Here is a 22,069-nt window from a genome sequence, read left to right as displayed (position 1 = left end):
CTCGCTCAGTGTAACTTCATCTGCCAGGGCTTACGGCCTCGCTTGTAGGAGCTCCCGTGGGGCCTCTTCCGTTAAGGCGTTGATTACCGTTCAGAGTACAGTGGATAGTGTTTTTCAGATGGGCAGCTGATGAAATGAGTTTTATGTGAAATACAGAAAGATGTAGTTGCTGGAAAATGATGTGATCTTGCAAAGTATATTCTAGCCATTCAAGTAATACTGCTGATTTCTACCTCTGCATCAGTGAAGTTACAGTTCTGCTTAATGTGTTTGCTGGAGAAACCCATTGCTCTGCACATTACAGGACTACGGCAGAATTAAGAGCAGGTAGAAGTGACTTTTATTTGCAGTGAAGTGGAACAATGCAGGATTTGATCATGTCACTATAGAGAATTCAGCAATCTAATGACTGATTTAAGAGCTCAGCTTGGTTAATCATAATTGCAAATAAAGTCAAAGCAATGCGCAAATTAAAACCATGGGCCTAATTCTTGTGAAGTGTAAGGTTGTTCAATGCGGAGTTAAACCTGCTTTTATTTAAATATTCTCTTTACGAAAGTGACTGCCATTCTATCAAAACTTTGAAAGCTTTTATTGGTCTTTCTTAGAAATAACATTTAAAATTGTGTGCCCTAAAGTTTATGTATCTCCTACCTAGTTCTACAGTTGCTAATAACTTTCTTATATGTATATGGAACACATGGGAAGTTCATAAAAAATTGTCATACTACATTTTTATTTAATAGGTATTCTGTTTTAAAGCTCACGAGTACTAGAGATACGTCAATTCTAATGTTATCTTGTTACTCAGCTAATATGTGTCTCTGTTCAGAATAATTGAGTGCATATTAGGTGTTGATGACACTAATGTTTAGAGGACTAACTGTTATTCTTTCATTCGATTATAAGGGGGCTTGTGCTTTTATAGCTCAGATTTGGTAGTGCAGTGAAAGCTTACATCCATGTGTTGGAGTCAATGGGGCTCTATTTGCCTAGTGGCAGTTTATATCCATAACATTTTTTTCCTGGTTTTTACCCAGCTAAACTATTTTACTATCTGTGGATGAGTTATCAGTGCTGCCACACACAGTGCTGCCACACACAGCACTGCGTAGATTCAGCTTCATTTTCAAAGACGTTCCAGCCTTTTATGGATTCCTCTGTGCTGCCTCTTGCCCCGCCTCAGGTGGCAGCTCTTTTTGCATCAGCTCCATGTACAGCTGAGAAACTACTCCTGCCTCGCTTGCCCACTTCCAGGGATGTCTTGCAATGGCTGGACTGGTGTGGTCACCAACAGCAAACACCAGGTTTTCTTTGTTCACCTTGAATTAGCAAATAAATCCTTTGAGGATGTAGTTCTCAGTAATTTTATGTCTCGAAGTGTGAAATTTTCTGCAGTTCATGATGGACAGAAATCTGTTTCAACCCTTGGTCTTCTGCTGGTGATAACTTTTGCCAAGTAAATGTCTTTTGAGATAGGATTTTTTATGCGAGGTTTCAACTTAACAGATATTTCTTCAGCTTTTATTGTTGGCAGAAGGATGCCAAATCAATTCAGCTACTTTTATTTTTATTTACAGGTTTGGCAGGTTTACTTTTTCCCTTTCCATAAATGCTGTTAGGAAAACAATTGTAGCTAGGAACTGCAATTATATTTGATTCCATAGATGTTATAAATACCTAGCTTCTTCGGAGAAAAGTTTGAAATAAAATTTAGTAATTTCAAGGTATTTGGCATCAGAAACTTAGAGCTCGTGGTATACATTTTCTAAGGCTTCATTTAGGTAGAGCAGCAGTAAAACTCATCCTCGCAGTGCTGCTTCATCTCAATGGCACCTGTCACCTGGAATTCCAGTGTGCTGCTCTGAGCAAAAATCTCAGGATCCTGGCTTGTTTAGGTGAGGAATTTAGTGCTTTCCCTGCCCAAAATAAAAATGCACTAAATGTGTTTTACTTCCTCTAGAGGACTGAGGGATTAATAATCAATTAATTAATTAATTAAGGAGCTAGTTTTAATTGATAGAAATTATTTGTACTGTTTTGTTTGACAAAGCACAGTTATGGATATGAAGGAAGATGTTATTCTGAAACGAACTAACAGCATGAGAGAATGAGAGCAGAGTGCTGCCTGCCACTTGTATGGCTACCCTTAAGCTTTATTATTCCTTATGGTGTACATGCCAATAAGCAAACAGGGACAGCAATATTGCATCATTTTAGATCATATTGTGGCTTCACCAACTGCTGAAATACTAATTTTATATAAGTAATAGCAAAGGGAAAACTCCTCAGTGTTACCACATCAGAGCAGTGGCAGTTGTGAATGATAATGAGAAGCTATGTCTAAATTAAGGGGCTGTCAGTATTCCTATTACAATTTCTCTAAGGCTGAAGTCAAGATAAAATGGTGCATTTATTACTGTGGTATGAAATCCTATTACTTTGTGACATCATGCTGCTAGCTGATTGACTTGTTTACAGTAGTGGAATTTAAACACAAGAATCCAGATGTGCAGTTTTCTACAAAGTTCTAAAAAAAATGAGCAGGAAAGAAAGGAGAAAAAAAATGATTTTTTTTGTCTTTTTGGGCTCTTTATTTTGTTTAAAGACTTTTTTAAAAAATTAAAACATTTAAATTACTATGAAAAAAAAAGAATGCTCAATTAATTTGTTTATTTATAGGAATACCAGGAGCCTGTTGCCCTGTTGCCTTTTTTTAAAATACTTTGATCACATCGGATGGATCCTGAGTTACTCTTTCATATGAAACACAGTGTAGCCTGCAAGTGAGACTGCTGTTTTTTGAGGTTGACTTAATTGATCAGCAAGTACTTCAAAGCACCTACTGACTGTTTTGGTTGGTTTGTTAATATATTTCAAGCAGAAAGTTTTTGCTTATAGCAGTTCCAAAGTAAAAATAAACCTATACTGGAAGAACATTTTTAGCCCATATAGTTCTAGCAACACAGTCTCTCACTAGTAAGAAGGCATCTCCAAAAAATAACTTAATTTGTATCGTTGTTTTGGCAAATATTTCTAGTGGTTTAATTAGAAATGCTTGTGCAGTTATTGCCTGAATGTTAACCTGAATGTATAAACCTGAATGTTTATTCCCCAACTTATGGTTCACATCAGTATGTTTCTCAAAAAGTAAACGTTGAGTCTGGTTTTTAGTTTAACTCCATATAAATCATTGCAGCTCCATTGCAATTTAGGTGTCAATTATTGCATTTATCTAAAAGGTGTAACTACAAGAGTTAAATATTTTATCTGGTAGTACAGTTATAAACTGCACCATTTTTTGTTGGGATCATCCACAGATACATTCACTTAAATCAATTGGTTTACATGTACTTGCCTATTGCAACAATCACACAGTGGATTTATTTATCTACAAATTGAAGTTCAGCTCCTGTAACTGTAAATGAGGAACATCGGCTTTTTCTGCTTTACTGGTTTTATCTTTAATCACACTTGCAGAGAGTCCTTAATGGGTTGTGAGATCCAATAACTGAGGTGGTAAGGTTAATGGGGCATCCTGTTATGCTACAGATTTGTGTTGCAAATAATTTTAGATATTAAATATATGCAACCTTTGCCATAAGAAAGTGAGACAAGAGTTTGAGTAGCTAGAGAAAGGTGGGTTCACCCAATGGCTGTTTGCAAAATTAAATAAGTCTGAGAAGATTATAGCAGCTGACTTCAGAGAATGACAAATCTTAAGATATCTCCAGTAACTGAAGTTCAGAAGTGAATCTTTTTCTCTAATGATGGAAGATCTGAGAAAAAAATAATAACAGGGTTTGAAAACTGCATTCATGATGATGTTATTTCACCCTGTAAAGAAGGGATGGAATGCCCAGATCTTCCGGTCACTTCTCCAGCCAAGGAGCTGCAGGTTATCACTCCAGTTTGAGTGAAAAAATATTGTATAGATAAATCTTTTATACAGCAGCTACAGTATCGTGGACAATAACTGTTTTCTAGACCATTCCCTGTTATAACAACTTTTGGAAAAGCTTGTGCTAGTGCCGCACTTGGTTTATAGCATAAGGTTATTTCTAACCTTTTATTAATCTTTTTCCTGAATTTGCACTACAGGAATTGCTTGTGTGCCAGATTACTTGCTATGACTCTGGCCATGGCCTCTTGTGATCATCTGGCATTCTCCTGAGAAACTTCCAGTGGAGAGGTAGTATAGAGAATTTCCCTTATCAGTGACTGTTCTTATAGTACATCAAATGGGGCATTGCAAAAATGATACACGTAATCCTGGGATGCACAACATCCTACACTGTCTCTCCCAGGAACATTCTGCAAGCTAAAATGCGAATGAAGTGTGAAGCTATCTCAAATTAAACTTTGGGAGTTCGTTAAGTGGAAAATGGAAAAAAAAGAAGAGGTGTTTTTGCCCGTTTAAAAATGGTAATAGAAATTGGAGAAGAAACGATTGATTTGCAAGAAGTATGGAAAGGCTTTCTCTGATTTCCTTTGTGATTGCACCCTATCTTTTTTTTTTTTTTTTTTTTTTTTTTTTTTTTAGCAGTGATCCCTATCATTTTTTGAGATCTAGACAAGTATCACAGGCTTACCATTGAATTCAGCTGAGAATTACAATTTGATACTAGCACTCGAGAGAGTTGGGAGAGCTTGGGGGGGCACTTCTTGGCAGCTTTGGCCAAATTTTATTTATCTGTAAGATGAGAAGATTGTCAATATAATCTCATGTAGTCTCAAGGTAGCTATGATTTACATTTAATGACTCTGTTTTAAAGCAACATTCAGCTCCTATATACAGACCAGCCTAATAACTATACAGACTGTAATATTGTTCTTTGTGAAGGAAAACAATACCTAAGCAGTTCCATGCCAAGCAAGTTGATGACAGTGTTGGGGGATGTCATTAGGGAGAACTCGGGCATTTCCAGAACATAAGAGGTAAGAAGGAGAGTGAATCTGTCTTCAGACTCCAGTTTCCCCCGAGTAGTGTAGTTCATAATCTGCATCCCAGGCCGTCACTTTGGTATTTATAACAAAAGATACTACTATTTTGAATCGGAAAAAGCAAGAACGGTGCCAAGGATGGTAGTTAGCTTGTTTGCAACACCCGGGCAAAGATTGTACTTAAATATTAGAAGAAATTCCCTCACAACCACCAGTACGGATTATTCATTCAAGCTGTGGTCCAACAAAGTGCTTAATTTAAGCCTAGAGTTTGCTCACTGTGCGCTGAATTGTTTAGAGTATTGAAGAGCATGTGCTTTCCAAAATATAAGATGTACTATGCTTTTGTAAAGTACTGATTGTTGATAAAATGTAATTTAGCTAAATAAAAAATATTGGTTGTCAATAAAATATAATTTATCTAAAACAAAAGGCTTATTTCTGGCAGGAAAAAAGCCGACTTTTAAGATCCTTCTTCAGTCAGAGAGCCAGTAAAAGTGATCCAGAAAATAACAACATTATTAAAACGACAGGTTTTTATTTCTTTTAATGTGTGAACTCTCATTCTGAAATTTTCAAGCGGACAGAATGTCTTTATAAACTGTAGACATTTGTAAAGTTATAATCAGGTCCACACGGTGCTTCAGAGCATTAGCTAAACATATTTCTCCTGGGATGTTTCTTGTGTACCTGCACTCATATATACACTGAAATCACTACACCTAACTTTGTGTGACAAGGTTGCTACAGAAATCCTCTGTGCAAATTGAGTTCTTTTCTTAGATGTTTATACATATAACCGAAAAAAAAATATGTCTTTTGAAAGTCAGATCATCGATCCCCAGAATGTAACCCATTTCATGTGATATGATAATGAGGTTTTTTGTATGTGTTTGTTTAAGGAACTGATTGTGACATGTAAACTTTCAGGTTGAGATCGAAAGAAAAATGGCCTTGAACAATGTAATGTGTAGGAAACATTTAAGAGAACAAAATAAACTTTTCAGGGATTTTTAAAAAAAGAGAAGAAGAAAATTCTCTTATTTTTCATGAGGTTTTTTTTATGTCCAGCAATCTCCAGGGTTCTCATTTTGTGTTTTCCCAAAGTGGGTTTTGATGCAACTTCCAGAGTTAGCCCAAATCCACATGTGTGTGATGAATATAGAGGAAAACTGCAAACAGACTCACTTAACTCTACTTAACAGCTCTACTAACTCTACTTAACAGCTTAAAATGATAAAAAGTTCTTAACACAGTTTACGAACTTAAACCACTTAAAATGTTAGAAGCAGCCTTAGAGTATGAAGCCTTTTAGTGGAGTAAAAGCCGGGGGGGGCGGGTCTCTGTTGAGCTACAGCCCTGGCGTTGGAGCTGGTGGGCTCACATGCTGCATCTGGGTAAAAGGGGGTGTTAGGAGATGACTCGAAGGCCTGGAGGTGACACAATGGAGAAAACGCAAGACTCTTGTAAATGTGTTACGTAGCCTTGTGTATGTGTTCATAACTGTGTTGCTGCCAGTGGTGGTATAGGGGGCCTTGCAGTGAAGTGCATACACTGCATCAGTGGGAGCCCGCAGTGCAAGAGAGAAGAGGGAAGCAAGAAAATGTTTTCGATTATTAATCTTGGGCTGTGGAAGACAGCTTCAGATCATGGGCCAAAGGAAGGCTTCCTAGAAAGATTTTGAGGAAATTGTTCATCTTGTGGGAGAGCTGAAAGACAAAACGTTCTACTTGTGTGGTTTGAAGGAGTTGGAGGCTGTTGGGAGGTGGCATGAGCAGAGCAAGTTCTGCTTTTCAAATGTTTTGAGGAAGCTTCTTTTTCTGAAAGGTTGTTTTGGGAAAAAGAAGTCTCTCATGGAGGGGAGAGGATTGCTTTAGTCTGACTGGTCCCAGCCAGCCTTTTTTGGCTGGTCGGGAGCATCTATAGAGAATTACTGCGTAAGGTTATACATTTTCAAAGCATGAAGTAACTCGTTTTTATTTATGAGGTACGACTTAGTTCCTGCTATAGCATATGGTGTTACTAATTGTACATGCATTTGTGTGCATATATATATAGATAAAATGGTAGCTGTGCAAAATTAATTCTGCTTGCCAAAGGAAGGGGACTCAAGAATGGAAATGAATGACCGAAGGTGGAAAATGGATAGGATGCTTCCTTTGATGGCAGTGATACCACCTTAAATGTTTTGAAACTTGGCCTAGTTTTCAGTGACACAAGCAGTGATTTACACCTTTCTGTGCAGAAAAGGCTGTAAAACAGGAGTGAATTACATTCTGTACAATTCGAAAATAAATGGCGCATTCACAGGCACTCATGTTGAGGCCCATTTACACTTCTAGAGTGGTATGATGAGTAAATGAAAGTTATGTCTCTGTGTGAATGAAAAATGTCTGTTTTACCAGAGGCTGTGAAAAGAGAGAGAGGCAGAAGGGAACATAGTGGAAATTGGAACTACAGCATTTATTTATTTAAAACATTCATATTGATTTGGAATCAAATGGAGTATTGCTGTAACTGCAACCTAGTTCTATTGAATTCTGCTTGATATTTTTAGTGATTCTGATCTGACTAGGAGTTTACACTTGTAATCTTAGTTCTTTTGTGCAACTTGGTTCCTGTGCAAAGCTGGCATCATGCTGTTTAAGATGAATGATATCTATGCAAAAAAAAATTCACTGATTAAAAAAAACTCTCAGGTATAATTAACTTTATATCATTTTAATACAGTTAAATTATTCTCCGGGTTTCTTTTATCGTAAAAGAAAGAGATATGTAAATATGACTTGGTGAGAGTAAGTGCTTTCTTTCTGCCTAAAGATAGACATAGAAAGAAATAGTTTAATGAATGGAATCTCAGTAATGTACCCTGTAACACTAACATCTCAATATCACTTGAATTTCAGAACATTTCAGGATCTGTCCAAACAAATGGATATATCCTACGGTACAGTCAGGGATTCAGCAGTGTATGAATACTTCAAAGCGAAAGGGACAAACCCCTTGGAGCAGGATAACACATTTGCTGAACTGTGGAGGACAATCAGTAAGAATAATGGGGCAGATAATTGTGTATCGAACCCTTCGGAAGGCATCAGGAAGGTAAGACTGGATTACAGGATTTTTCATTTAATTTTTGTCCTGTATCAATGTTGTTTGCCTGAAGTTAATGAGTGATGGGATCCATAAAAGCAATTACACAGTAATTTTAAACAAGAATATGCATATCTAAACTTCCCTTTCAGTAAATAGATAGCAGCTGAGGAGCATATTTCGGAATCCTGATTTGAAATGAGCTTAGCTCTACCTAAATCTTCAGTATATCCTTTTTGGATCTGGTTATTAGGTTTCTGGATTTCTTGGGAGCTCAAGTTATAACATCTTGAATATCATTCCTTACATTATCTAGATATTCAATCTTGTCCTTTGCTCATTCCTGTGTATTGTGCTGAGTTAGTGCATTAATCAGGACTGGAAAATTGGGTAGGAATCCAGAAATTCATTGAAAGTATACTCTGCTCTTAGAAATTTCTTGCAAGATTTTCTTTGTTTATTCCAGTCTTAAAACATGCACATACTCTTTCATGTGTCAGCATGTTTTCACTTAACTTTTCTTTCTCTCAGATATGACCACACATTTTTTCTTATGAAACTCAGTGCTAATATGGGATTCAGGGCCTGATATAAGATGGCTTGGAGTTGTACATCGTTGTGCTGAGTTCTGAGATAAACAGCCCTGATTCAGATTACACAAAAAGAAGCATCTCCAATTTCACACTCCTGGTCTGCTGCTCTTCTCTTCTTTCCATCTAGTAGCTCAGCAAGAACAGTCAGTAAATGCTATCAGACCACATATGTTCAGGAGTACGTTATGTCTATCGATGCTGAAATAGTTGGTGGAAGTTTAATGTGTGGCTCCTTTAGAGAAAAATGCTCCCTTTATTTATCAGTTGATTTTTTTGTTGTTTTTTATAAAATAAGAAAAAAGACTGCATTACAAGTTCTTTATGCTCTTTTTTTGAAGTGAGAAATAGGAAGATGTTTCACACTGACTTTTTTTCTTTTCTTCAAGTCCTTGAAACTTTTTCCTCAATGGTCAGAAGGAAAGTATGCAAAAATTACCCCTCCTTTTTTTTTTTTTGTCAGTTTTTCTGTTTCTTCATTTGTTTTCTCACATCTTCTCCAGAGTTTGTGTGCTATAAAAAGAGCTAAACTTTCCTAAAGCTCTCTCACTTGGCTCAGGTACTCTTTCTTCCTCTGCATAGATAGAGCCTTGGCTCTAGCAAGTTCTGCAGTGTTTTGATTTCATTTCTGCTTAGCACTTCATGAAAATGAGGCCTCTATTTCAAGAGGCAATCTTAGCATTTAGAAAACATTGAAATAGAGCCATTAAATAAATGCTTTTCTATGCACTCTGACATGAAAAACAGTAATAAAAAACATTTACCTTAGGAAAATGCATGACTTTTTAATGTACAATTTTGGTGCTGGCATATTATAAATACTCATATTCTCTAAGTCTCTTGCATACTGTTATTTATTATAGTTAGATGCGCCTAAGCCTAAAGTGTAACTGTAGATTGGCAAGCTGGTTAGAATACCAATTAGATTGTGTGGAGCTGGCAGCTCCATCCTATATATCTGATAATAACTTTTTTATATTAAGTTTGATTTCAATATTCTAGGGTGATTTTTCTATTTAACTTGATCAACTTGTTCAATTAAATCAACAATAACCAAATTCACTTCAGTCCCCAAAGCTGACCAAGGCTGCTATTCAATTAGACACTTACATAAATCGAGCTTAGTATTTAATAACATTGTCAAGTCAATTGTTGTGTTTGTAGTATAAATGTTGCTCTTCGTAGCTCATCGGGTTCTTTGAATAAACAGACAAGTTGTCCTTGTCAAGTATCATGGCTAGTAATTCTGATTTTCTGAGGGAGAACTGATGTCAGTCAAAGAAATGGAACTTTCTGTCTGCAAACACATATTGCTGTATGAAAAAGATATAAATGGGGCCTTTAAAAGGTTGGGATTTTGGTTTTGTTTGTTTGTTTTTGAAATGGCAAATTTAAATCTCTCTAGCATAAACATATTCCTAGCATATTTTTCTGCTTAAGGACTTGCCTGACAGAATGGAAAACATCAATACTAGCCTTTTCCCTTCCTTTCCCTTCCCATTTTCTTCAAACAGCATCATAGTTCCCTTGCAACAAGAAGAGCAGTGCCACTTCAATGCAAAAGAGGAGCACACTGCTTGCTTATGTTATTGGAAGGCATTTCAGACGTTCACCTCTAGTTCAATTACCTCTCTTCATTTCCTTGAGATTTCACTACTTCTTTGGCTTAGCTAAAACAAAAAGGTAACAGTGGAAGAAAATCCTGAAAGCTTTTGTGGTGCTGATTGCCAGGGAAGGGGCATCTTTTCCGACATAGTAAGTCTCTCTAGCCCGAGTTTACCTTTTCACTGTGACTGTTTTTGTTGTGGAGAAATGAAATAATAGGATCTCTTTCTTATATATATGGATATACACACATAAATACGTAGGAAATTAACTTTTAGTATCTTCCAAGTGTTTCTAGACTTCTCTCATGCTTTCTTTCTTGGAAATACTTTGTTTCTCTGTCCAATTAATTTGTTGCCAAAATTATTCGCAATCCTTTTTGCTGCTCTTGTGTATCATTTTGATGAGGTGGTCAAGTACAAGAGTCCAGCTACAGAGTCGAAACTGTGAATGTATCATTGATTTATGCAGTGGCACCAAAAAAGATTATTTTTTCCCCTTTTGCTTTCTTCTACAGTTTTCTCTCTTTTAACAAACACTGAACTGACTGTTTCCATGGACAGTCACTACCGCTGATTTTCATTTTGAGAGCTTTAGAAGTTCAATGAATAGGAAATTTAAAAATATATTTTCCAATAATTTATTGCCCATGCTGAATTTTATTTTGCGTTTTATTGTGGCTCGTCACTGTATTTCCATGAGTCCTCATAATTTTCTTGGTTTCTTGACTGTTCACCATTCTGAGCAAAAGCAAATGCTTCTTTTAAAGTCTTATATCCCTTAGTGGATCCTTAAAATTTTAATTTAAAAAAATATGAACAGAATTTAATGGCCTTTTTTTCTTTATTAGTGCTGTTTATTTCCTCTCCTCTGAAAGCGTCTTTATACAGATAGTTAATGTTATCCACTGTGTTTTCTGTATGTTTTATTAATACCAATAAGCCCTCTTATTGATATTTCTGTAGGACCGGTCATATGATGGAGCAGCTACGGTGACATTCAGTTTTGGCAGAATATTCATGACAAATGTTGTATTTTTCTTGTGCCATTTTTTAGTGTGGTAGCTGCTTCGTAAATATCAGCTGAATCCAAGACATTAATCTGAAATTCAGCTTTTTTTTTTTTCAAGTTATTTCAGTATTTTTCACCATGTCATCTTTAGGAAACAAAAAACGAACTCTGCCATCATTTGAAAAATACTCTTCTGTCTCCCTCTCTGCTGAATAGTGACATTAAGAGATTGCTTACTGCTTTTATAAAGCTTTATTATTCTCTTTGGTGGACCACCAAAGAGAAGGGAGGGACTGATGATTGTTGAGAAGTATGTCTTAATGTAGCTTTTGTCTATTTCTTTTTTCCTCTTCCCCCCTTATATCTATTTTCTTAAAGCTCTTCAAGCAAAGACAGATCCTGCGTCTTTGGTGTTGGCCAGGAAATTAGTTCCACCTGGCTGGAATAAAGGAGTGCTGCTTTGGCTGAATTTTATTGAAGGGGTTTTCAAAAGTTTAACTGAATTGTTTTTGTTTTGTTCTGCCAGTGTACCTGCGTGCTGAGAGCTGAAACAAGGCCACAGTAAAGGAGCATAAAATGGAAGCCAATTAAAAGCCTAAAGCATAAATCTTAGGCTATTAGTCTGTGTTGCATTTAAAGCCTCATACCTCATTGCAGCAGTCCTGCCTGTTTTCAGCTCCTACTTGCCACACTCCCTCTCGCCATCTCTCTCTGCATTATTTTTGTAATGATATCTGACCATTAGAACATTTTCATTCTATTTTGGGCCCTAGAAGAACCATAATCCAGGCTTAACTGACTGAGCTGTGAGTGCAAGAGCCTGGTCCGGATCTCTGTACAAGTAGACACTTGTGTGTAAGGTATCATATAGGGCTAGTGAGCCTTTATATGAATCCCGTTCATATACCCCATATGTCCTATGGGTCAGTGCCAGGCCTTTCTGTTTCCTGAGAGCTAGGGGATATGCACATGTGCACGCATGCAGTCTTTCACATAAAAAAAGAAAAGTAATGTTTAAAATCTTATAAAAGATTTTACCTTGAATTTTGTTTGAAGATTTGTGTTAGTATGATTTCATTTGACTTTTACGGCTTGCCTAGTGAAAATGTATAAAAAGTAAATACATCTCAGACATGTATATGTTATATGTGTTTATGTGTTATACATAAATTTTTCAATTTGTCACTTTTTCTTTAAATTGAACAAATGATACTGCCTAGCTGTCACAATGGATATTAACAGGGATGTGAAGCATACTGAATTTAGACAGCAACCAAACATTTGGTCATAAGGAAGCTTTCCATGTGGTGAACACACTAATAGTAAGGAGTCTCTACTTTTAGAGAAGAAAATTATGCAAGTGGAAGAACCTTTGAAGAGAAAAATCTTCCCTGAGGAAAAGGGGATCTTTGGAGATTCTGTCTTTGGCAATCAGAGAGGGAGAACAGTCTTACCTCCAGGATTTCTGGAAGCTGAGAAGCACACATAATTAAGACTTGAAAACTCAGATTCCTGTTAATGCTGAAATGATCAGACTATCAGAAAAATTATACTTCATAGATGTGATGGTACAGAGCAGAATGATTCATGTCATAAAAAGATAAATTGATACATAGAGACTGGGTAGACTATCTATTGGCCACTTACAGCCCCAGGATGTAACTTGGGATAGCAACGTGCAAGAGAAGCTTGCATGCTTGTCAAAAGGCCTGCTGTCTAACCTTGGAAGTCAGTGTAGGAAGATCTTCTACGTAAAATAAAAGGCAGAAAACTAAGACTTGAAGAGTAGAAATCAATAATGTGATTTTTCTCTAGATATTGCAAGTTAATTGGAATTGAATATTTAAGGAAGGTTGTGTTTCTCAAGTACTATTAGAAGAAAGTGAGGGAGGGCAGGATGTGTTGCCAGTATTCCTCCTTTTCAAAGTGTAAATTTGAGAGGATGTTTTACTGTACAATATTGAAACAGCTGAAAAATGCAGCTATGGAAAGTAGAAAAATGCAAGACATTTTAATACTGTGGATTTAAGCCAAATGCCTTCCAGGACTGTTCTTTCTGTACATACATCAGGCACGTTTTTACTTTTAATAACACATGTTTTGAAAAGTTTGTATAGAGTAGTAAATGATATTATATAATTTGTCTTTAGTCCCATAAGTACATGTTTTTTAATGCAGCAGAACTTGCACTTTCTATCATAGTTAGCAAAACCCTATGTACTATTTACCATAGAACACAACCTCAGATGTGCAGAAATAGGGCCTTTGATGATCCTTGCCTGCCATGACCACCACTGGGACCGATGCCCTTTGCCTGTTTTCCCTAACCAGGTAGGAGGCCTATCAGCACTATCAGAGATGTGAAAGCATAAAATTAGGATTATTAAAGCCCATTACAGGCAGAGGAGAAAGCAAGATGCAAAGGTTTGCTGCTAGCGACTCAGTTGTGGGTACATATCATTCAGAAAGTACCTTTGAAAAACACGTTTGAGGCTTCCAGGAATATAGGCTGCCAGTTGAATATAGGCCTAGATGCCTTGAGGAATTACTCCTTTGCCATATTTGTGTGTGTGTGTATCCTTATGTTAATAAGTTATGAAGCCTTTTCTGGCTGTCATGTCTAGTAAATAGTGATTTGTTCATTCTTTGCACTGATACTACCCGTTCAGGTAGATAGGCAGGGACAGGGTATTACAGTATGGATTTAGAAGTCTTGCTCCGGTATGTTTTCATACAGTGGTATTTTGATAAGAGACATTTTTTATGAACCCAGTTGTTTAGTAAGTTGTATCAGTTACATCCCTTATGATTTTAACACTGTGGTCCTGTGGCTCCTGTCCAAATAGCCCCTGTAAAGCTTACGCTATACTTGAGATTTTAATGCCATTTTGTACTAGTGTAGCAACAGAACAGGTGTCTGATTACTGTCACTCCAAACCAAACATAAGGATAAGAAAGGAGAAGGTGGTGGTGAAAAACCTGAACTGGATGGATAACCTCAACAACAACAATAACAATTATTTTCAGAGTGGTTGGAGCAGGATGACTTAAGCCTTAGCAAAAATGAAGGCTATAACTGGTTTTATTCGGTCTAATTCAGAAGCAAAACAACTTGGGGATCTTGGGTTGCCTTGATCAGGCAGAAGGAAAGGGGGAACAGGAGACAGCCTTTGACAAGTAGTAGAAAATCCAAACAATAACATGCTTTTCTTGCCTTCCTTTGTCCCTTCCTTTGTCCCTCCCTCCCTGTATCCCTAGCTCGTTCTCTTTGGTTGGTTGGTTGGTTGGTTTCCTGGATTCTATCCTTCGGAGGATAAACTCACATTTGATTTATTGTCATGTTTAAACAACTGTCAAGGACTTCAGAGAGCTGTGGTTGTTTATATCAAAACATGCTGAAGTGAAATTAGTTTAATTGCTCAGCTGAATCGCTAGCAAGAAGAAATTGATATACTGAAATAACAGAAGGAGTTTTGTAACCTTACAGGTCAGTTAAAAACTGAGCTTACACAAAATACCTGGAAGAGAAAACCATCTGTGCATCAGAGATGAGGTCATTTCCTAAGGGAGCTTAGTGATTCGGTTTCCATAAATAAATATATGTAGTAATTTGGATTCCTGCTTCGCTAAGTTTTCACCTAAAGAAAGATCATAAATTACTAAAAAGATTTTTAAAAAAATAAAGAAAGACTGCATTTATGATTACTCATTCATTTACATAACATACTCCACCCATCTGTTCAGTTGTGCTCTGTATGTTCAGGGATAAGAGAGAGAGAAAGCCTAGAGATTGTTGATATCAGGCTTAGAGCTGCAGTTAGGATTAAGGCTAGGGTTAGGGTTAAGAGAGCGAGAAAGCGTGGAGCGCCGTGGGGAGTGGGGCTAGAAAGGGCCTGCCAAAGGAGAGGTAGTGCTGTATCGAGACTGGAACTATGACCCTCAGTTCTGTTCAAGGCAGGCTTAGAGGTGGTTACCTGAGGCTTAGGGCTAGGGTTAGGGTTAATAGGATGAGAAATCCTAGTACGCCATGGGAAGTGGGGCTAGAAAGGGCTGACCAAAGGAAACGTAGCACTGTATCGAGACTGATGCTAGGAATATCTATTCTGTTCAGAGCAGGCTTAGACCTAGTTACTTGACCCTTAAGGGTAGGGTTAGGGCTAGGGTTTGTGTTCAGGGAGTGAGAAAGTGTGGAGTGCAATGGGAAGTCGGGCTAGAAAGGCCATGGGAAAGCACGTGTAGTGCTGTATCACGAGTGTTGCTAGGAGCGTATATGTTGTTTAGGCAGCACTAGGCCTAGTCATGTCAGACTTAACTCTAACCCCAGCCCTAACTCTAGCTCTAAGAGAGTGAGAAATCCTGGAGTCCCATCAGGAGTGGGACTAAAACTGGCACTGCAAAGGATAATGGGTTTGGCTTGAAACACAGCATATATCTTCTCCATGTGAGTAAGGTCTTCTTTTAGGATTGCAGTTCCTTGGGACAGACTGCCCAGAGAGGGTGTGGAGTCCTCGTCTTTGAAGATATTGAAAACCTGCCTGGATGCGACCTTGTGCGTCCTGCTCTAAGTGTCCCTGCTTTATCAGGCAGTTGGATTGTGTGATCTCTGGAGGTCGCTTCCCATCTCAACCTTTCTATGATTTTCTAGAGACTTTAAAAAATACTACTTACATATATTAGGAAACCAATGATTGCTTCAACCAAATAAAATCCTGAATCCCTCTCCAGAGATATTTTTTACAGTTTATGTTAAGTAAGGTGATTTGCATTCATAATATGCACATGCAAACATTAGTTTGAATCCCAATTTAAGGTTAACAGTGAAGGACATTTTCATGGGTGTGAGCTAAAATAAAACATTATTTTTCCCAAAATTGAGCTAATAGGATACACTGGTGACTTTTCTTACCTGTGAAAAAGAAGAGAGGTTTTCTTTTTCCAAGCTATCATGGCTTTTATATACACATTTCTTTCAGGGAAGCTGCAATCTTTCCATATTTCTAACTGTGATGATTAAAAAGCATGCTTTTGCACTCACACTGTACCTGTATTCCTTACATGAGTATATGGAACTGGTAATCCACATCTCCTACGAAATGTACGTCAAATCTCATCAGTTAATGTATTGACTTCGATTTATAATTAATCACCTGTTGTGTAAGCCTTGCCTAAACTTGTGGTTTACTCTGGCATCCCCTACTATCCCCCTGTTAAAAGTGGAAGTTATGCTAGAGGGGTTTGAAGTCGATAAAGTACTGCTGTGAAAGGAGTGAAGAACATGAGGAATGTGTTAAGATGTTGCAGCTCTCTATATAACTCTGACCTGATGAAATATCTGCAGGATAATGGCAAGCTCAGGGCTTACTTGTTTCTTTGTTTTTGGACCTGCCTCAAGAATTAGTATAGTTTAGTTTTTGTTGTGTTCATGATGCATTTGCAGGCAAAGAAAGGAAACTATGCTTTCCTGTGGGATGTGACAGTGGTGGAATATGCTGCACTGACCGATGATGAGTGCTCCGTGACGGTCATTGGAAACAGCATCAGCAGCAAAGGATACGGGATAGCCCTCCAGCATGGAAGCCCCTACAGGGATCTTTTCTCCCAGAGGTAAATCAAAACAACACTTTTTTTTTTTCCCATGTGATTCTTCCCTGCAGCAAGCAAGAATCCTATTTGTAGTTCATATTAACTTTGGCAGTGACTCTTTATTGAATGAGCTTTGTTCTCTTCCTTCTGTGACAGCAGAGAGGTTATAAATTCAGCCTTCAAGAAAACTGCTCATTATGTTCTGTGTGCATTGCTTAGAGAGAAGAAAGGAAGGGATTGAAAATGATGGGTGATCTCACACCTCTAGGCAGCAGTGCCCTGTCAGGAGAAGGATTGGTGCCCCCTGAGCTCTGTATGGGTGAGGGGACAGATCAGGCCTCCTTGGCCCATGCTGTGCTTTGCATGCTGTGAAACAGTGTGTTCTTCCATGCAGTGAGCATGGAGAGACAGATCCAAATCTTAAGTGTAGTGCTTTCTCACAACATTATAGGCAAAAATAAATATTCAGTATCGCATGGTGTTGTAGACAGTGATTTCTGTGGCCACATAGTAGCTCTGAGGCACCAAGCCCTCTGAACTATCAGCATCTCTTATCATAGAATCATAGAATGCTTAAGGTTGGAAGGGACCTCTAGAGATCATCTAGTCCAACCCCCCTGCACACGCAGGGTCACCTAGAGCACGTGGCACAGGACAGCGTCCAAGCGGGTTTTGAAGATCTCCAGAGAAGGAGACTCCACAACCTCTCTGGGCAGCCTGTTCCAGTGCTCTGTCACCCTCACTGTTAAAAAAACTTTTCCTTAAGTTCATGCGGAACTTTTGGTACTTCAGTTTGTGGCCATTACCTCTAGTTCTGTCGGTGGCCACCACTGAAAAGAGGCCAGCACCATCCTCCTCACTGCCTCCCTTGAGGTACTTCTAGACACTGCTCAGGTCCCCTCTCAGCCTTCTCTTCTCCAGGCTGAACAGGCCCAGCTCCCTCAGCCTCTCCTCATAGGGCAGATGTTCCAGGCCCCTGATCATCCTTGTGGCCCTGGGCTGGACTCTCTCCAGAAGCTCCACATCCCTCTTGTACTGTGGAGCCCAGAACTGGACACAATACTCCAGATGTGGCCTCACCAGGGCTGAGTAGAGGGGCAGGATCACCTCCCTCGACCTGCTGGAGACGCTCTTCTTAACGCACCCCAGGATCCCATTGGCCTTCTTGGCCACGAGGGCACACTGCTGCCTCATGGTCACCTTGTCGTCCACCATGACACCCAGGTCTTTCTCTGCAGAGCTGTTATATACCAACATGTAAGTGAAATGAAGGCATGCAGTTGTACAGACCTTTGTGGCCTTCACAGGCAGTGCACAGCTCCTGGACAGAGCTCAAACCACTTTACCTTTTGTCTGTCTTCTTCATAAGAAGTGGTAAAACAGCAACTGCAGCTGGTCTGGATCCTCCTGAACCAGGGACAAAGCTGCCTCAGAAGAAGGAGACATTAGTAAACAGTGACAGCAGTCTAACCCAACCCAAAATGAATCATCCATGGCAAGAAGGGACACTTCAAAAGGGGCGAAACAATGATTAATTAGCAACTGTTAAGACAGTGTTTCAAGCACAAAGTAACAGCATTGGAGTAAAATCTTTTTGAATAAGCTGCATTTGCTGTAGCTCAAAGCAGAAGCAAATGAGTCCGTTTCTACTTAGATTTGTATTGACTGTCTCCTAAATAGTAACATGTTAGTCTCACATTATTTTGAAATTATTGCGCAAGTGCAGCAGTCCAGTGGGTTGAGAATTTTGTAGTGGGACCAGCTGTTGCAACTGAGTGTAGGCAGACCAGCTATAACTAAGTGGAATGTGATGATTGGCCTCTGTAATGTTTTTTGCTTTGTAATGGAAGTTTTGACAGTCATTCTTGTTTCTAAAGTTACCAAGTGACCTGCTGCTGAGAGCAGATTGTTTTCTGTACAATGAAAAACAGCAGAAGAGCTGTGTCTTTCCCACAAGAAGCTTTTAATCTCACACTACAGTTGAGTAGAAAATGTTACCCCATCCTTTACTATCAAACAGTTATATTCACAGAAATGTCCATTTTAGGATGGATGGGTAGAGGACATTATCTGCTTTTTTTGCACATCAAATAACTATGTGACGTTATAGAATAGTGGCAGTTCCCTCTTGAAATTTTTCTCACCCAACGACAGAGAATCTTGAATAAGATAAGAATACTTTGTGGTGGTGGTGGGTTGTGGGATGGAGTTTTGAATTCTGGGACAGCTGATTTGAGAGGTATGCAATGTACAGAAAAGAAAAATTGCAAAAAGAGAAAGTGCTGTTGAAGATAATACTTGTGTTTTAAAATTTCTGCAGGATCTTAGAATTGCAAGAAAGCGGAGATTTGGATGTTCTCAAACAGAAATGGTGGCCACGAATGGGACGTTGTGACCTGAATAGCCATACCAATGCACAGACAGATGGGAAGGCCCTCAAGCTTCACAGTTTTGCAGGCGTTTTCTGCATTTTAGCAATAGGCCTTCTTCTTGCATGCTTGGTGGCAGCATTGGAGTTGTGGTGGAACAGCAACCGTTGTCATCAAGAAACACCGAAAGAGGTCCATAACTTTTATTCTTATCACAACTAAAATAGAAAACACAAAATAAAGAGAGAGCAAATGGAAGTTGTGGGATTTAGATGCTCTCATACAGTAAATTTGGCTTATTTTGATTTGCCATACTAAACTTTGCATATAACTTCTTGGGTGGTTATTTCTAAAACAAACAAAAAAGAATCACAAAGCCTGTCTTTTGTGCACATGGAAGGTGCCAAACTGACAGCCCTAGAGACTAAAGTCCTCTATTTATTTATAGAGCAGATACAGCATGGGCAGCAGCAGGGCAAACTTTCCCACATTGCCCCACCAATGTGCCTCAACCCTGACCTGGAGAGACCACCTTTAGGGGTAAGAGAGTAGTTCAGAAACATGCCCTCAGCCTCTCTGCTAAGAGTGACAGGGAGGCTAGACATTAGCATCCAGTTGTGCCAGCTGTGGTTGATGGGGTTTCTTTGTGTGTGTGAATTAAGACCCCATGCATTGGCTGTGAGAACCGTGTCCATACTGCGCAGGTGATGGAGCTGCCAGTGGCTGATAGCCATTTTTCTTCATGGCTGACCTAGCCTAAGTTAAAAGAGTTACATGAGCAATTAAAAATAAGCAACTAGTTATTAATTGAATAAGCCATATTGCCACGATACTGTTAAATGCCTCATTTCTTTCAAAGTAAGTTTTATTTCTTTAACTAAGAGCCTCTGAGTAAACTGACTTTCATACAAAATACTTAGCTAGGAAAACACATCTGAGAATGTCTTGTTTTTAAAGATTTCTTGCTGCAGTAGCAAATATTAGTAACGCCACAGCAAAATAACCAGTCCATACTCTGATCTGTCTTGCATGAAGCTTGTGTTTATTTACATAGATCAAATGTTTAACAAACTAACCTCTTGTAATTTTTGAAACATTGAGGCGTTTGTAGATACTTTCATCTCGGAACAGCTGTTCGTTACAAGCAAATAATAGCAGTGAGCTGCACTACAGCTGGAAAATAGTACATAGCTCATCAATTCCAATCTATGTTTCTCATATTGCCAGGAGTATTACAACAATTGACGTACCTATCACCTGTAAGCAATGCTGGCAAATGGGATCTGAAGAGACATGTTGCAGTCTGTGATGGTGTGAAATATTTATCAGTAAGATTCCACTTTCTGAGTTCCTGCTTCTCCCATTTGAATTCCCTCCATGGAGGGCTCAGTGATAAACATCTGTGTCGGGTTTGTGGGACAAAGCAGCAAAGTCTCTTGCCTGTGGCTCCACAGCATGTATTAGTGAGAGGGAAATGTTGCCGAAAGGAAGCCTGCCTCCGCTGTGCATGGTGCAGGCACAGGGAGAGCAGCAGTGCCTAGTGTTGCTTGCAAGTAAGTTTGCTGGTGAACAGAAATGCATATTGAGTTGTTTTGTTACCTTTGGCTGTAGCATTTTGCCCTGCTGCCTTGCAGGATTCACTCCTGCTCTTGCTCTGGAGGCCCTGCTCTGTATTAATGTTGCTCAGGCCTAAACCTTGGTAGCAGGTAGCCCACTTGTGCTGATGCGTGGTGAGGTGCAGGGCAGGAATGCAGTTTGAAGTGTCCTAGCACTGCATGATCACCAGCATTTGTCTTGCCGTATTTTGGAGTGGATTCTCCTCTCTGTGCTCAGGGCCTCACCCTTGTGCATCTTTGTAGAGTGAGATGAGAATCTACCCCAAAAGCAGAGCCACGTGTAGATAATGTGAAATAATTCATTCACTCTTTTATTGCAAGATATTTTAGATACTCATTTTTCATCTCCAAAGAAGAATCTCTCTTCCTGTTCTTAGCTGTTTTCTTTTTTGTGCCTGTCTCTTTCATATTTCTTTTTATATCTGTAACAAGAATTAGTTCAGATCCATGCCCTTCCCACCCCTCGTATAATCTAAAGCACTATTCTTTTTCTCCCCTTCCTATGCACTCCTCCTTCCCTTCCTCCCGCTCCTCCCCCCGTGAGGGCTGCTTTTCACATCCTCTTCTGCAGTTTTCAATAAAACACTCTCAGTCCATATGGTAGTGCTGTGCTGAGGAAGTGGGAATGGGTCTGACCCTGGAGCACGCTCAGCGTAGGTTCAGCAAGACGGATTAACCCCAGGCGAGCAGGCTGAGGCAAGGTGAGCCTTGTGGGAGCTCCGAGGAGAGAGAACAAAGTCAGGGGAGTCCTGAGACGAGCAGGTGTTGAAGTCGAAAGGGAAAGCGAGTATTCCTGACGAAGGGCAGATGAGGAGGTTCACCGGGGGTTGCGAGCAGAGGAGGAAAGCACAGGGAGCAGCAGGACTGAATGTAAAGAGAGGTCCTGGAGAGGGCCCCTTGGTGCAATGAAATGCATGGATCTAAAAGCATTGCTGGAACAGGTCAGAGTAGCGGGACAAAACGGTGAGCATAAAACATCCTTAGGTAAAGTAGTCAATGATTGTAGCAGATATTTTCTGGTAGATCAGGTAGTAGAGATATTTTATTTATGTATTGATGGGGGGGAACAAAGAGGGATTGATGAAGGCTACTGTAATCAAGGCAGATGTTGTTTCCGAAGAGACAGTGTTGTACAGATTGGCTAATGATTTTCAAATCATTATGGGAAATCTTTTATGGGAACTGGGGTTCAGAAGTTGGAAAGCACAGAATCCAGGGATCAGGGGAACGCTGAGTGCAGGAGGACCCTGCTGCCAGA

The 22,069-nt window shown here is 39.1% G+C and overlaps 1 protein-coding gene across 1 annotated transcript in view; it reads left to right on the top strand.

The window, feature by feature from the left end:
- GRID1 (glutamate ionotropic receptor delta type subunit 1) overlaps positions 1 to 22,069 on the top strand; it is a 437,352-nt gene that overhangs the window by 401,123 nt on the left and 14,160 nt on the right. Inside the window, 4 exon segments of the mRNA XM_088526360.1 lie at positions 7,851 to 8,046; positions 16,681 to 16,847; positions 19,147 to 19,387; positions 19,649 to 19,735. Of these exon segments, the coding sequence (XP_088382486.1) occupies positions 7,851 to 8,046; positions 16,681 to 16,847; positions 19,147 to 19,387; positions 19,649 to 19,735 (691 nt within the window).

This window comes from Tinamus guttatus, unplaced genomic scaffold, assembly GCF_059628265.1.
Source record: "Tinamus guttatus ecotype Peru unplaced genomic scaffold, ASM5962826v1 Tinamus_guttatus_pri_ptg000246l, whole genome shotgun sequence".
Taxonomy (NCBI): domain Eukaryota; kingdom Metazoa; phylum Chordata; class Aves; order Tinamiformes; family Tinamidae; genus Tinamus; species Tinamus guttatus.
Note: the sequence above shows the minus strand (reverse complement) of the source record. Positions and strands in the feature narration are given on the sequence as shown.